Consider the following 14,931-nt stretch of genomic DNA (forward strand, 5'->3'; position numbering starts at 1 on the left):
GTGGGGGAGTCACTCCCACTCCCAGCAGCTCCGCAGCCCTGCCGCCGCTGCCTCAGCTGCTGCTTGTCTCTCTCCTCGATCGGCTCCTTGTGGCTTCCTTATCAGCACCAGCACAGCTGTCAGCCCCTGCGTGTGTCCCTGCGAGCGAGCGAGCGAGGGAGTGAGCACCGCTCCGCCACGCCGCGCAGCCCCAGCCGCGCCGCTCAGCATGTGCTCCGGAGCCCACCCCGTGCTTAATAATTCAGGACATGTCAACAGCGCTTCACCGGCGCCTCTGGCAGCAGGAGCCAGGCCAGGGGCGGGGGGGGGGGGGGCAGCACCCCCACAACCCCACCCCTCCCCGGGCCCAGGACAGGGATCCCTGGGCCCCTGCCCCAGACCTCGTCGGGCTGCCCCCCCCAAACTCTTGCTACAGCCTAGGCACTCGTGGGGTCCCCAGACGGCCCCACTCCCAGGCCACCCAGGGAAGACATCTGCACCCAGAGGCCTCGGCTCCTTCTGCCACTTTTTGGGACCACACCCGGGAAGGGTCAGCCAACTCCACCCCCCACCTTCCTGACTCCTGACTCCAGCACCCAGCCACCACCTGCCCCCACTACCCTACTCACGGCGGCTTCCAGAAACTCCTTGGCAGAGCCACTTGTTAGAATGAGGGAGGGGAGGGCAGAGGAGGGCAGGCAGGACAGACAAGGGGACCACGGTGACGCCACCAAGATGCTTGGCTTCCCTGGAGCTTTGCTCCCAACTTCAACACCCCCCCGTGCCCCCGCCTGCCCTGGGACGCTGGCCGCCCCCCCCCCCGGCCCCCCAAACTCAGTCACTCGCGGGTCTGGGACAGGACGCCCTGGCTGCCTTACACATCTATGGCCATTTGGCTGATCCAAACGTTTCTCAAATCCCTTGCCAAGCCGGGCTGGGGGTGGGGGGAGTGTGTGGGGTGAACAGGCCAGGGGGCAGAGACCAGGTATGACGGGTGGGGGAGACGGTGTGGAATGGAGGGAGAGGGAGAGCCCACATGGGGATTTGGGAAGGAGGAGAAATGTGCGGGCTTGAATGGGAGGGAGTACTAGCCCAGAAGCAGAAGCAGAAGCAGGGGGTGGCCGGACTGAAGGGCAGGGGAGCCCTGGCCTGGCTGCTGGCTTGCGGAGGGGAAGCAGACACGTGGGTTGTTCTCACAGGCAGGGGTGGGTCCCCAGTTGGCAGCCCAGGAGGAAATGCCTTGGTGCTCCCAGGGTGGAGTGGTTACAGTGAGCAGCTTGTGTTCTGGGGCGGGGGGGGGGGGGGGGGCGTGTGAGAACGTGAGCCCTCCCGGGGGAGGAAGCACTTGTCCCCCAGACGAAAGGGGGGACTGATTAATCGGGGTGCTAATGAGCAGCAGGGAGAGGAAGCTCAGAGGGGCGGGGGAGGCGGCTCCAATCGATCCGAGCCGCGGAACCAGCAGCTGAAAAAAAAGTGAGAAAGGAATCGATCTGAGGGAAACGGCAGCTGCTGGGGATTAGAGCCCCAGGTCCGCCCGCTGCCCAGAGGCCACCCCTCCCCTGCGTCAGGCCTGCCCCGCCAGTCGCAGCCCCCACCTGGACCCAGAGGAGGGGCCCAGGGGCGGCTACCCTGGGGAGCAGGGAATCTGTCACTGCCCACCTTGGCTGCGAGGCCAGGCCAGGTCAGGCCTCATCGGGCACCGCTCACCCCAGCATGGAGCCAACCAGCCCCGGCCATGCGTGGCACCCTGCTGGGGTGGTCCCCAGCCTCTCTCCAAAGTAGCTTCTGAGGTGGGGGGGCTGCGGCTGGGCTTCCCCCACAAGCAGTCTCCCCCCAGCTGGGAAGAGGAGGCCCCTGGGGTAAGGGCTAGGGCTGGCAGCGTCCTAGAGGGAAAAAGCGGGGAAGGCACGGGAAGCAGCCACTGAGTTAGCCCTCAGAGCCTCCAAGTGACCACAGACAGTGGCCCCTACCCGGGCAGCCCCCTGCCATGCTCTGCCCTCCCTGCTAGATTCCCAGACCCTTTAGTGCTTCCGCCCCACCTCCTCCGCTCCCAGCCTCCCCCCCTTTCTCCTAGTATTGATTTTTCTTTACTGGTTTTTTTTTTTAAGGTGATTTAATTGCTTTTTTAAGGTTACTTCAGTCTGGGACTCTGCCAAGAAAGCGGGGAACTGCCCCCCGAGCTCTCCCCAGTACTCGGTGCTACCCTGCGCTCAACGCATGTCCCTAAATTGCCCTGAGATCCACCGGGATCACGGGGTCAATACTCCCCTAATATACTGGTCTCCATCATCAGCCCAAATCACACCTTCTTTCCTCCGGAGGGCATGGTAGGAAGCCTCTGAAGGAATGAAGTTGGGGGGTGGGTGGAGAGAGGAGTTCCAGGCCACTCGGAACTGGAACAGCAGTTCACTGCACTCACCCCCCCGCAACTGCCCCACAGCCAGCTGTCTCCAATTGTCCCCAGGTCCCCATCACCCAGGCTCCCAGACCCCTAGGAATCCGGTTATGCTTGGTGGGAGCCCCCTCCCACATCCCCTCCGCCCATCCTGCACCTCACCCTCCAGTCTCTTCTGTCTCCTCTGCCCCCCTGTCCCCCTACACCCCCTTCCCCTCTGGCCCCCCGTCCTTCCCCCCCCCTCCCTCTCCCCGCTTCCCTGCTTGCCTCCCTCTCTGCCCGGCTGCAGTTGGGTGATAATCTCCCTCATTTAGCCTCCCGGCTGCTTCCCCGGCTCATTGCCCAGCTGGTCCCTGGGGCCCGGCCCAGCTTCTTCCCCACCCCCACCCCCAGCCCTGCGCCCAAACTCCCCCCACCCCCTCCTGGCTTCCCCCACCTACTCCCCTGGGACCAGCTGCCCCTCTGCAGTGAGCATCCGGGCCAAGCGAGGTTGGTCGCGACCTGAGCTGGGTGTGAGCAGAGGGGGGAGGGTCTGTCAGGGACTCGGGCTAGGAGTGGGTGTGGGGCACAGGAGAGGCACAGGGGTGAGGGGGCTTGCAGGGCCAGGCTTCCTCGGCTCTCCAGTTGTCCCCATTCCCCAGATTTGTTCCCGGTCCAATTCTCCACCCAGCCCCATGCCCCAGAGGTGAACGAGGCTTCCCGATGGTGGTGGATGGAGCGGCAGGCAGAGAGATTAGAGTGGCATCTGCACAGCCAGACAAGGCAGAGAGCCTGGGAATGGGGGACAGAAGGGTGAGGGAGGAGACAGGGAGGGCAGGAGCATTCTGCCAGAGCACCTGAGGAAGTGCAGGTTTTATTTGGGCAAAATGCCTCAAAGGCAGACCCAGAGACCTCCCATGATCCAGCTTGGGGGTTCCAAAGGAAGCCTCCAAGGTCCTTACTGCACCCAGGCTTTTGGGACTTTGCCTTTTTCCCAGCAAAGCCCCCCTCCTCCACCCCCGGTGCACCGTCTGCATTTGCCCCTTCTCACCTCCCTTCCTGGGTGGCCCACTCATAAACGACATGACCCCCAAACTCCTAGCATTCTCCTAGGGAGAGTCCCCAGCCTCCCGCTGCTCCCAGAGGACGACACCTCCCGGCCACCCCTCCCAGCCAGACACCTGTCCCAGCCCTGGCTCTGGTGCGGACCGAGGGATGAGCTAGTGTGGGGCAAACGTGGGCGGGAAGGGACAAGGATGGGGGGCGGAGGCCGGGACTGGGCCAGGCCTGGCTGGTGAGCGAGCAGCGGTGACAAACGGGCTGTGCGGGGGCCGAGGGGCGGGGGGGCGGACGGCGGCTGATTTATCTGGGTTATTTATGCCGCGGACGAGGCAGGAGAAGCGGTTAATGAGAGTTCCAGCGAAGGGGGGTGGGGAGGCCCGGACGTGATCTGAGGCAACTGAAGAGGGTTAGCGTCCCACTGCCAGGCCCTGCCCCCACTGCTGGCCAGCACTCTGCAGCCCCTACCCCATCTTCGGGCCAGCCCGGCCTGACCCCTTCCTCTACGGGGGATGCCCAAGCTGAGGCCCTGGATCACTGGGGCTGAAGGGCACCAGGTCCAAGATCGAAGGGCAGGCGACTGGAGGAACTGAGGAGAGGACCAGAAAGGGAAGACGAAAGAGGGAAAAATCTTGGCGAGGCAGAAACTGCCCAAGTCCGTGGGGCCTTCAGGGGGCGGTTGGGGGAGGAAGGGACCAGTGTGGGAGTGGGTGGGCACCCGGCAACCTCAGAACAGAGCCTGGAGAGAGGGCAAAGGGCACTGGGGTGCAAATTTGGTGTCGGTCAGGAGCCATCCTGGGGGCCTGAGAGGCAGAGACATGCTGGGAGTGGGGGTGCTGGTCAGAGAGAAGAGGGAGCCAGGAAAGGAGGGGGAGAAGATCCAGAGAAGGAGGGGGAGAGGGCTTTGCAGCAGTGAAAGCTGCTGGGAGCAGATAAGGCGGCTGAGCAGCAGGAGGGATTAAAGCTCTGAGGGGCAGGGGCGGGGGCGCGGCGCGAACGGGGGTGGGGGGCAGGAAGGAGAGGGCCGAGGGCAGGACATCGGGGCCAAGACGAGCAGGAGAAATGAGGGCTGTGAAGGGGGTAAGATTAAATCGGGGGCCCAGAAGGTGGCTATCGCCTGGCAAAGAGAGGAAAGAAGGGGCTCCTGATCATCTCATGGGGGTGGGGACTTTCCCACTATTGGCGAGCCCCCATGCCCTGCACGTGCCAAGGGTAGCAGAGCTAAGCAGAGGGGTGCACGGCAGATGGGGTGAGTGGGAATGGCAGGGGCCGGCCCTGGGAGCCTGGAACCTCCGGGATACAGAACGGAGGGCACGCAGCGCCTCCTTGAGGTGGCAGATGGAACACCGTCACGGGGAGCCACAGTCAAGGGTGCTCTGCCAGCCGGTGCTGGGATGGAGACCCCATCACAACCCAGTGTGGCAGCAACCAGTGTTTCACAGGGGATTTCTTTGTGGGGAGCAGTATGGGCATGGAGGGAGGGCAGTGGCTTGCCCAGGCTCACGGCTCAGACCCACAGCCCCTTACCACCTCCTGCCCTCTTGTTCTCCAAGCCTCCCAGAAAGGTGTGCTCCAGAAGGGGGAGGCCCCTGCTCCCTCCTGAAGAGTCGAGGTGGCAAAGGCAGCAGAGGGGAGCCCGGAGGGAAGGAAGGGGAGGAGGAAGAAGGGGCGGGGGGAGGGGAGCGGGGGTGGCAGGCGGGGCAGAGTAATTGTGTGTTTCTCAGTTCTCCTGTCTGCACAGGAGGGAGCGAGTGTGGTGGTGGTGGGTGTAGCTTCGCCTCGAGGAGTATGTGTCTGCTGGCAGAGGTGTCAGTGTGTCTGTCTCAGGGGTCTGGGCTCTCCTCGGCCCCCGCCCTCCCCTCTGTGTTTTTGGGAGCGCGGCTCTGGGCACACCCAGCTGTGCTCCGTGCTGATGCGGCAGATGTGGCAGGGCCCCAGCTGTGCCTGCTTCCCGGAGGGGGGGAGGGGGCCTCAATCTGCTCCCCCAGTAATGGCTGCTGAGCGCCAGGGGGAGGGGATGGAGATGGGGGTGGGACTGGGGCCCAGGTCAGCCCTGCCAAAGGGACAGGAGGGAGATGAGGGCCCTGCCCCCACTCCACCCCACCCCGGCCAAACTCCCCCCAATCTGTTCTTGGCTCAGCTTCTCCCCCTCGCTGGCTCCTGAAGCCCATCCAGATTTCTCTCCAAGCTCAGTCCCCGTCCCCAGCCCTCCTCCCATCACCCCATCCAGCTCGGTGCCAGGGATCTGCCCCCCTCCCCAGCCCCCAGCTTGCTCCCCCTCGCTGATTTTACAGAATAATCTTTTTATGGAAACCTAAAAAAGCACTAATGGCAGGAGCGCACCCCTCCCCCGCATCCCTTCCCCCGCTCATCCCCCACTTCCCACCACAGTTCCCTTGGTTCTCCCTTCTCAAACCCTTTGGGGGCCAGCACCCTCCTACCCCTACAGGGCCATTGAGGACCTAGATGTGGCAGAGAAGTGGGCTCCCACATCCTGGGCCCCAAGCTGTGCCCTCAGAGATGGATGGGGTACTAGGTCCTTCCCGGGGCAGACAAGGGCTGGAGAGGAGTGGAGGGCATTATGACTCCTCAGACGGCCCCCCACCTCCACGGGACCACACAACAGGGACTCTGCCAGCCTGGTGGGAGGGGGCGTGTTAAAAGATCTCAGCTACACTAGCCAACCCCCCCACTTCAAACACTGACCCTTTCGCCTTCCAGTGCCTCTCTCCACCCCCACTGGGCCTAGGAGGGGGGTCCCGGGGGCCAGGGCCTGACACAGACTTATTGGATTTCACGGTGTTTTGCTGAGAAAATAATTAAATTATCATATTTATGATGGAGTTGCCATGGCCTCTGCCAACCACTTGGAACAGAGGGTCAGGACTGGGGGGAGGGCAGGGAAGGGACCCAGCTCCGGGCCCCACAGCCCATCCCTCTCCCGACTCCTTCCTCAGGGAGTTGACCCCAGGCCCAGAGAAGGCATCTGCTGGCCCCTGCCAACCCCATGCAGATTATGGGAGGTCTGGGCTGGAGGCAGGGACAGGGAATGGGAAAGAGGCCGAGTCAAGGCAGGTTGTAGGTCAGGACTGCTAAAACCCAGCTCCTTTCACGCACGCTCTCACACAGCCTGCAGGGCCTGAGGAGGCTGGGAGGGCACCCCCAGCCCAATCCCCGCATTACCCTCAGCCCAACTCCTGAGGAAGCACATCTTCCTAACTGCCCAGCTATGAAGCTATGAAATCCTGGGCTCTGTCCCAGACCCCGGTGCTGGTAACAAGGTCCCGGCACCCTGCCGCCTGCCACCCCCGCCTGCTGCCAGGACCACCTCCTCCCTCCCACCCACGCCCTGCCACCCCCATTCTCTTTGGGTAATTAGATTCCTCTCAATTAGCAGATTACGATCATTACCAGCTCATCTGGCAACTAAGCTCCGCACCCACAGCTGGGGAAAGGGGGGCACCAAAAGGGGGCACGTGGGGGTCATGGGCAAACATGATAGATGGCTGGGTTTCTCTGGGGCTTCAGGAACGTGGAGAGGACCGAGACCTCCCAAAGGGCCGAGTCAGGGTGATGGGAGGTGGCCAGGGACCCTCCCCTCCCAGCACAAGGGGCTCCCACTGCGCTTGGGGAGGGCTAGGCACCAGCTTAGGTCTGCCCCGCCTGCCAGGGGAGTAAGAGACAGACACCAACCAGGCCTCGGGCGGGGAGAGCCCCCTACCCCGCCAAAAGCCAGGCTAGGAGCAGATGGTGCTGGCAAAGCGGAAAACAGGCTGGGGCTGAGCTGGGCAGGAACTGAGAAAAGCAACCACCAGGTGATCCAGTAGCAGGCCTGTGGCTCTCAGTCCCTGAGCCCACTGCCAGCACCCCACAGCCCAACCAGAATCCTGCACCCTTCCTTTCAGAATTCTTACACTCAGAGACCAAGCCAGGCCCATTGAAGAGGAACAGGAAGGCGGGCAAGCCAGCAGTGCTGGGGTAGGGGTGAAGGCAGGGGCCAGACAGGCTGGGAGCCTTGGGGGCCCTCCTCCCAAGCAGAGCAGTGCAAGAGGCTAAAGGCAGTGGGAGGGAGAGATTTACCAGGGCTCCAGATTCATTATTCATGAGCCCGCAGCAACGACTCCAATTTAAATGCTAATGTGGGGGGGCCTGACTCAGCTGCCCCCCTTCCACCCTCACCCCCAGCCCAGGCACAAGCAGGAGTCCGCGCTGGCTCCAAGGTTCACTGGGGTTTATTAAGGAGTGAAGAGGGAGGCCAGGAGTTCCCCGGCCACCCACGTTGCTCCTGGCACGTGAAAATCCCGCCTGGCTTCCTCTGGTCCTTTTGGACAGAGGCTGGCCATGCAGGCAGGAGCCTCGTGGGGAGCGGGCAGGAGTTGGGAGTTGGGGGGGGATGTGCCTTCTGGCAGTCCCCCTCAGAGGATGATCTGGTTGGTGAAGCTGCGGCTCAACTCCTTGTGTGGCAGAACAATCGAGTTCAGGATGAGCACCTCAGCAGGGATCCGGACACGGCAGCCTGCAACGGGGACATGAGGGCACCAGGAGGAAGCCGTGGGGAGGGGAGGCCAGAGGCAAGGAGCTGGGACCACTGCCATCGGGGAGGAATCCCTCCCTGCCCATCTGTGCCCTGGCCTCACGCTCCCAGTGACTCACAAACAGGGCCTGGCACACAGCAAGCACTTTGTAAATGTTTGCTAAAGGAATAAACACAAGCAAGCAAGCAAGCAAGCGCGCATGCACACGTGTGTCCAATCCCCACAGGGGAAAGGCCGTCACCTGTGGAGCTTTTCCACAGCCCTAGTCCCCTCGGAAGCCGTACCTAGGATGGTGATGGCAGGTAGCAGCTTCCCATCCTTGAAGAGGCTCTCACTGTCCATGTGCGCTCGGGGGTCGTTGGGATTGGGGTCATTGGGGGTACCCTCCACACGGGCCCAGCGCCCCACAGTGCTCCCCCAGCCCACAATGGTGTGCAGAACACATGTGTGCTCCTGTCAAACACAACAGTGTCAGGTGAGGGAGGAGAAGGGGCCAGATGCAGAGCCCACGGGGCCCACCCCTCCCAGCCAGCCGCGGGGTGCCTACCTGCAGCGTGGCCCCATGGAGGACGATGCTCTCGCGGAGCCGCACACCCTCGCCCACGGTCACCCCCTCCCCAATGGAGACGTTGGGGCCCAGCTGTGGAGAGGAACAGATACCATAAGCCCTGGAGGGCCTTGGAGAAACCCGAATCCACCCCCTTCATAGAACAGGTAGGGGGGAAGGGACCTGCTTGAGCCTGTACGATGGGTGATGACAAAGCAGAGCCTCGCACTCTGAGCTCAGGGGCTCGGCGCCATCCCACCCGTCCTGGCAGCCTAGCCCCCCACTTACCACCGCCGACGGGGCCACCTTGGCCGTGGGGTGGATGTAAACATTTCCTAGAAGCAGAAAAGAGGATCTGGGGGCAACTACCCCACACCATACCTGGTTCGGGGTGGGGGGGCACAGGGACTGGAGCTTCACCTCTGAATCTGAGGTCAGGAGTCCTGACTCAGAGGGCACAGGGGGCTAGGGTGGGGGGTAAAGATGAGGAAGGGGGGCAGGGGGCTGTACCTCGGATTCGTGGACCCCCGGGGGCGTGCTTGGCCAGGCGTTCTGGGTGAGTGAGCTGGTACTGGCCCAGGTAGAGGCGGGAGGCATAGAGGGCTGAGCTGGCGGGAGCCACAGAGCGGAACGGGGGATTCAGGGGCCAGCAGGTGCCTACCCCCTGAAAATCTCAACTCCCAGGTGCCCCAGCCACCTCACGTAGCCATACCCTGCAGACTTGATTTGGCTCCAGATACCATCAGTGAGGTGGACGTAGATCTGGCCCTGCCCAGCCAGGGCGGAGAACACATCCTGCTCCAGGCGGATGGTGCCTGCCCCGGGCCACAGGCCTGAAGAGTCCTCCCTGGCAGAGAGGACATGCGGACATCAACTCCCCAGCTGAGCCCACCCGGGAGGCCAACATGGTGTCTCAGGGATAGGGATCTGAGGGAATCCCACCCCCTCTCCAGGCCTGGCCAGATCTTCTCCAAAGGGATGCTCATGTCCCAGGAAACTCTGCCAGTGCCCTTACCCACGTCACCCTCCCACCCCTGGCTGGGGTGCAATCCCAGGGGACCCCCAGGCATGGACCCACACCTCATCTCTGCCCCAGGTCCAGGGAGTTCGCCCGGACATAGCTTCCCCCCCATTTTCCTCTTCTCCTCCCCATCCACTCCCCCAAACCCCACCTCGGGTCACCCTCCCTCTCACGGGATGGAATGAAACACAGACACTCACCCCAGAGGAAGACAGCTGGTGAGGGCAGAGACAGTCACAGAAAGAGAGGGGGAGAGGGGAGGGAGGGAGAGGGAGGGAGAGAGGGAGAGGGAGAGAGGGAGGGAGGGAGAGAGAGAGACAGAGAGAGAGAGAGACAGAGAGAGAGAGAGAGAGAGAGAGATGGTAGAGATGCCAGCTCAGCAGAAACAGACAAGAGGCCAGGAGAGATGGAGAGAGAAGCAGAGATGGATGGGAGTGAGTGGGGGCATGAGATGGGGACCCACGGCGGGGAGGGGGGCGGGGAACAGGTCCGGGGCCTACAAGGATGACCTGGGGAGGGGCCCGTGGCCAGCAGGGCTCTGCGGGCTATGCTGAGGGGAGCCTCAGCCTGACAGTGTGGGGTGTGGGTGTGGGGGTGTGTGCGTGTCTCTCCCTCTCTCTTTGCATGTCTCTGCACCCAAGCGCGTGTGCGCCCAAGTGTGCGTGTTGCCGTCTGTTCTGAAAGACATCTCCGGGACACTCATCAGGGCTTGAGAGAAATGGACCAGAAGGGGAGTGGGCCGGCAGTGACAGAGGAGGAACTGGGATGGCTAAGGAAGAGGGACAGAATGAGGTTAGAGGGGAGGGGACCGGGAAGGCTTGGCTGGGGATGACAAGTGGAAAGGAAAAGGGAAGAGGAAGGTGAGCAGGTGGAAATGGAGCCTGCAGAGCCTGGGGGCGGGGGTGCTCTGTGATTGGTGGGGGGGGACTTGGGGTTACAGGGCCATGGGGCCCGCCTCACAGTTGCCCATCCTGCTGGTTTCGCTGGAAGACATCCCGAAGGGGCTTCAGGGCTTCCGGGGAAAAGAGGTAGATGCCACAGTTGATGACGTCACTAACAAAGGTGCTAGGTTTCTCCACATAGTGCAGGACCTGAGGACAGGGCAGGCTGGGTCCCGTAGAGGGAGCCCCCCGCCCCCCCCGCCCCCATCCCCTAAGACCTTCTGACCGCCAGCTACTCCCTGCTGCCAGGGTGGTCTTCCCAAAATGCACAGTCACTGCCCTTCACCTTCAAGGTAGGTCCCAATTACATGCCTTTTCCCTCCCAACCCTCCCCACCTCCCAGCACCCCCAGCACACCATTCACTGCCATTGCACGTCTGTGCCTGGAATGCCCTTTCGCAGTGATTCATCTGGAAAACTCAGCTTTCAAAACCCAGTCGACCTTGCCACTTCCTCTGGGAGCCTGCGCTTGTCCTGCCCTACACTGAGCTTCTCAGGTCTGGGCACCCCTGGCATCTGGCCACACCTCACTGTGGGTCCTTGTGGCATTTGCCATGGTTGACTTTTGACTGTCTTTCCCATTGACTGGGGGGGTCCTGGGAGGGAGGGATTCTATTTCTTTGGCTCTGTTTCTTTCACATCTAGCTAGTGCCTAGTATAAAACTTAAAAAAAAAAAATCACACATATTTATGTGTGTGTGCCTGTTTAAGTGTATTTTTAATACTAACGCTTAAACAAAGAAAAGGGCTGTGTGAAAGTCAGTCAGGCTCAGGGGCAGGAAGTTGCAAAAACAAGGACCAAGACCCTCTGCCTTACGGATCCCGCTCCCACCTCTGGAATTCTAGAGGCGCAACAATACTGTTTCCTGCCTCTGTGCCCTTGCACATCCTGTTCCCTCTGCCTGCAACGCCTTCCTGTCTCCTTCTTCATCTCCACGAATTTAACTCAACTCAGACTTTGCCTCCTCCAGGGAGCTCTCCCTGCCCCCAGCCAAGCAAGGCTGGTGTAGGCCTCCTTTCGTGTTCCCATAGCACACAGCGCATACATCTATCACGGCACTGCACCCATGGAAATTAACTGTTAGCCTTTGCTCTTTGCCAATCTCTAGAAAAGATAGAAGATGAACAGCCAAGGGTATGCCCCACCTGGTTGACAGCACTGGAGCCCACCCAATTGACTTCTAGCATTCTCTAGAGGCAGAGGAATGGGGGCATGATGATACAGAGTAAGAACCCAGCCAGCCCCGTCTCTGCTCTTACCTCGTGTGTCTGTGGGTTCTCTACAATGCAGCCGTAGTTGAGGGACTGTGTCCTGTTAGCCTGAAAGACAGACACACCAAAACAATGAACCACCTGCTCTAGGGCAGCAAGGTCTGTTTTCTTTCTTTCTTTCCCTCCCCTAAAGCACCTGGCACGTATTTCTGCCACTGACAGGCCTTCAGCAGGGGGAGAACTGACAGCTGCCCTCCCCCTCCTTCCTTCTGAGCAGCCAAAGGGCTCAGGGTCTCTACCGCCGCCGCCTCCTCCTCCGCTACTTGCTGGGATTTCTGGCACATTCCCCTGTTGATGCCCATTCCCACTCCAACTCTCTGGGCTGCCCCTGCCTCCCCGACACTCTGCATTCCAGGAACGTCTCTGGATCACCCCCTTTACCCCCTCCAGCCCTCCTGGCCCCCTCACCGTGGTGCCAAGGAGCAAGAAAGGGTGAGGCTGGTGTCTGTAGGCATCCAACATAGCACTCAAGGGGAAGTCGGAGCAGACATCAGCGTTGAGCACAAAGAAGGCCTCAGGGCCCCCGGCCAGGATCTGGTCCCGGAAATGGTAGAGACCACCTCCTGTGCCCAGGGGCACAAATTCTTGCAGGTACCTGTCACCGGGGGACCCCAGAGCCAGCTCAGTGAGATGAGAGGAGGCAGACAGCATGAGCCTGGGCATCTGACCCCTCCTGCTCCCAGAAATACACCTGCCTGAGGCCAATATACTCAGGGATTCAGAGATACCCAAATTAGACCCCTCCTGGTATATAATGGTGAAGTCTGCCAGATACTGACTCAACCCACTCACCAGAACTCTGAGGCCTCGGGCACTGCCCCCACACCCCATACCCCACATACGGCACATGTGCACAAACACCTGATGGGGAGGTTAAACTCCTGCTGGGCAGCCTCTAGAAATCGGGTAAGGGGCTCGTCAGGTTGGTAGAAGCCAATGAGCAGAATCTCCTGCATCCCAGGGACCTGAGAGCAAGGGAAGAGGTTGGGAGGAAAAAGAACATATCTGATAGGAAGGAATGTTGGGGGAACCCCTGGTACTGGCCCAGGAGTCCAGAGACCATAGTTTTGGTATCAGCTGTGGGTACTCACTTTACCACCCTGGCCTGTGTTCTCCTCCAGACAAAGAGGTCTGTCCCTGATCTTTCAATCTTTTATGATTTTGTTGTTCCCCCGACGCCATCCCCACATCTGAGGATCACCCTAGGAAAGATCTTGCCTACCAAACTGCATGAAAAGATAATCCATTCATTTTCCCCCATATTTATTATCTGTCAATATGAGCTTGAGATCAGCATGAGATAAGGGTACCATTTATCAAGTGCCTACATTGCACTAGGCACTTTACCAACATCATCTCTAAGCCCTGCCGCCCCACAAAGTAGGCTTAATCACCCCATTTGACCAGTAAGAAAACTAAGGCCCAGAAAGGGCGAGGAATTTACTCAAGTAAATTTACTCTCCAGGCAGAGACTGGATCCAGATAAAACCCTGCCAGTCCCAATGCCTAAAGCAATAAAGAAATTAGCTCCACAGTGAGCAAGGGTTTGAGTTCTGTGTTTTGCTATCATTCAGGTTCCTCAGGCTGTTGCTTTAAATGGTCTCTAAGATTCCTGCCTGATCTCGCATTCCATGCTTTAAAAATAGGAGTGAAATCTGAACAAGAAGAGGCCAGATGAGAGACCAGATTAGCGAAGACAGCAGGGCAGCTGTACTGCACAACTCCGAGGGACACCATTCACACTGTCATTTATAAATGGCAGTCCCTGGAGTTACGCCTGGTGTGAACAGGACATGGTGGGGGGGGAGGAATACAGCAGGAAGGAGATGAGCAGGAAGTGAGGTGGGAGGGGGAGCCTCTGGGGTTACCTGGGCACAGGCCTCAATGTGGTGCTGGATCATAGGTACCCCCGCCACTGGAAACAGGGGCTTGGGCACCTCAAAAGACAAAGGCCTGAAGCGGGTCCCTGAGAGAGGAGAGAGAAGCACATTTCAGCTTCCTGCCTCCCTCTGCCTCCATCCCCCAGTCATTCCAGCCCAACCTCCCTACCCCTTTCCCTGGGCTCCTCACCCTTTTGAGGGCCTCCAATCAGGATCACAGCTTTGAGCATGGCGGCAACTGCTACCTAAACCTCAAGTCGCAACAGAGAAATCAGGCTCAGATCTCACACCCCAGCCCAAGAACTCCACTCACAACCCAAGCAAACCCCAAACTCCAAAGAGCAACACTTAGCCCTCTCACAGGATGTAAATCCAAAATTCAATATAGTCCCTCCTTTGACACAACACCTCACAAATCCCATACATCTCAAACCCCAACCCAGATTCCAACTGGCCTTAAAACTCCACAGCGATTTCTCCTAAATTCTGAAATTCACACCTCACAATTTGATCCAACAGGCTTCCCTCTGGCTATAGACACATTCAGCAAACTCAGAAACTCAGCGACAGATCTCTTAGACCCCAAACCTCAAAAACCGGAAACCCCAAGCCCACTGATTCCCAATTGTTACATTCTTATGCTATAGATGTTAAGGCCTGAATGCCAACAGTGAACCCTGAATACTGAATCTCAAATCCTGAGTGAGCCGCAGATATTTAACTGCGATCCTAAGAATGAATCCCAATAAAGTAACACTGGTCTGCATCTGATGCATCCCAAGTCCAAGCAAAACCCTCTATAATATGCTGAATTTGAATTCTAAAACTAACCTCTAAGTGCTGAACCCTGAATCAAAAGACAGATTCCCTCGGCATCTCAAACACGGAATCTACCCCCCTCCCCCGGGTCCCAATATTGGCGACAAGTCTGAAACTCTGGATTCGCAGGATTGATTGCTGACCCTCTGAACGCCACAACTGACTCCGTCTAATAAACCCTAGCCTCGCGTAGCCAGGGTTTGTGGGACTAAAAAGAACGGACCTCCGAAGGGCCAGCCGGGACCTCCGAGCAGCCCTCGGTGTAGGGGCCGTCTCCTGCCCTCTACCCCTTTCGCCACCCCTCCATCAGCAACCTTTACCACTAGCTCTCTTTATTCCAGCTGTCGTCCGCTACTGCTTGCTCCTTCCGCGCACGTGTCTTCTCGCGACTCGCGAGAACTCCTTCGCTGAGTATGCCGGGAATAGTAGTTCTTAAGAGCCTGTCGTTTCCCGTAGCCCTCCCCCGTTCCCCCCCCCACCACGCGCTTCTAACTACAAGAGAGG

General features: G+C 59.8%; 1 protein-coding gene across 4 annotated transcripts; it reads right to left on the bottom strand.

Moving 5' to 3' along the window:
- Nucleotides 1-7,626: 7,626 nt before the first annotated feature.
- GMPPA (GDP-mannose pyrophosphorylase A) lies at nt 7,627-14,825 on the bottom strand. 4 transcript variants are annotated; one of them, XM_028092226.2, is made up of 13 exons: nt 14,748-14,825; nt 13,799-13,859; nt 13,597-13,694; nt 12,590-12,693; nt 12,137-12,323; nt 11,717-11,776; nt 10,476-10,606; nt 9,207-9,341; nt 9,005-9,102; nt 8,783-8,829; nt 8,495-8,587; nt 8,232-8,400; nt 7,627-7,928 (listed from the first exon to the last, which is right to left on the bottom strand). In XM_028092226.2, exons 2-13 carry the CDS (start codon nt 13,836-13,838, stop codon nt 7,828-7,830), a joined length of 1,263 nt encoding a protein of 420 aa, XP_027948027.1. In that variant the 5' UTR covers nt 13,839-13,859; nt 14,748-14,825; the 3' UTR covers nt 7,627-7,827. The 4 variants fall into 4 exon arrangements, with proteins under 4 accessions (XP_027948027.1, XP_027948036.1, XP_087877671.1 ...); XM_028092235.2 differs by lacking the exons at nt 13,597-13,694; nt 13,799-13,859 and having other exon boundaries at nt 14,748-14,804; XM_088021545.1 differs by lacking the exons at nt 13,597-13,694; nt 13,799-13,859; nt 14,748-14,825 and adding an exon at nt 14,651-14,728.
- Between the last annotated feature and the right edge of the window lie 106 nt (nt 14,826-14,931).

Source organism: Eumetopias jubatus, unplaced genomic scaffold (genome assembly GCF_037043125.1).
Source record: "Eumetopias jubatus isolate StellerSeaLion01/CBP00866 unplaced genomic scaffold, mEumJub1_p1.0 scaffold_3, whole genome shotgun sequence".
NCBI classification, from domain to species: domain Eukaryota; kingdom Metazoa; phylum Chordata; class Mammalia; order Carnivora; family Otariidae; genus Eumetopias; species Eumetopias jubatus.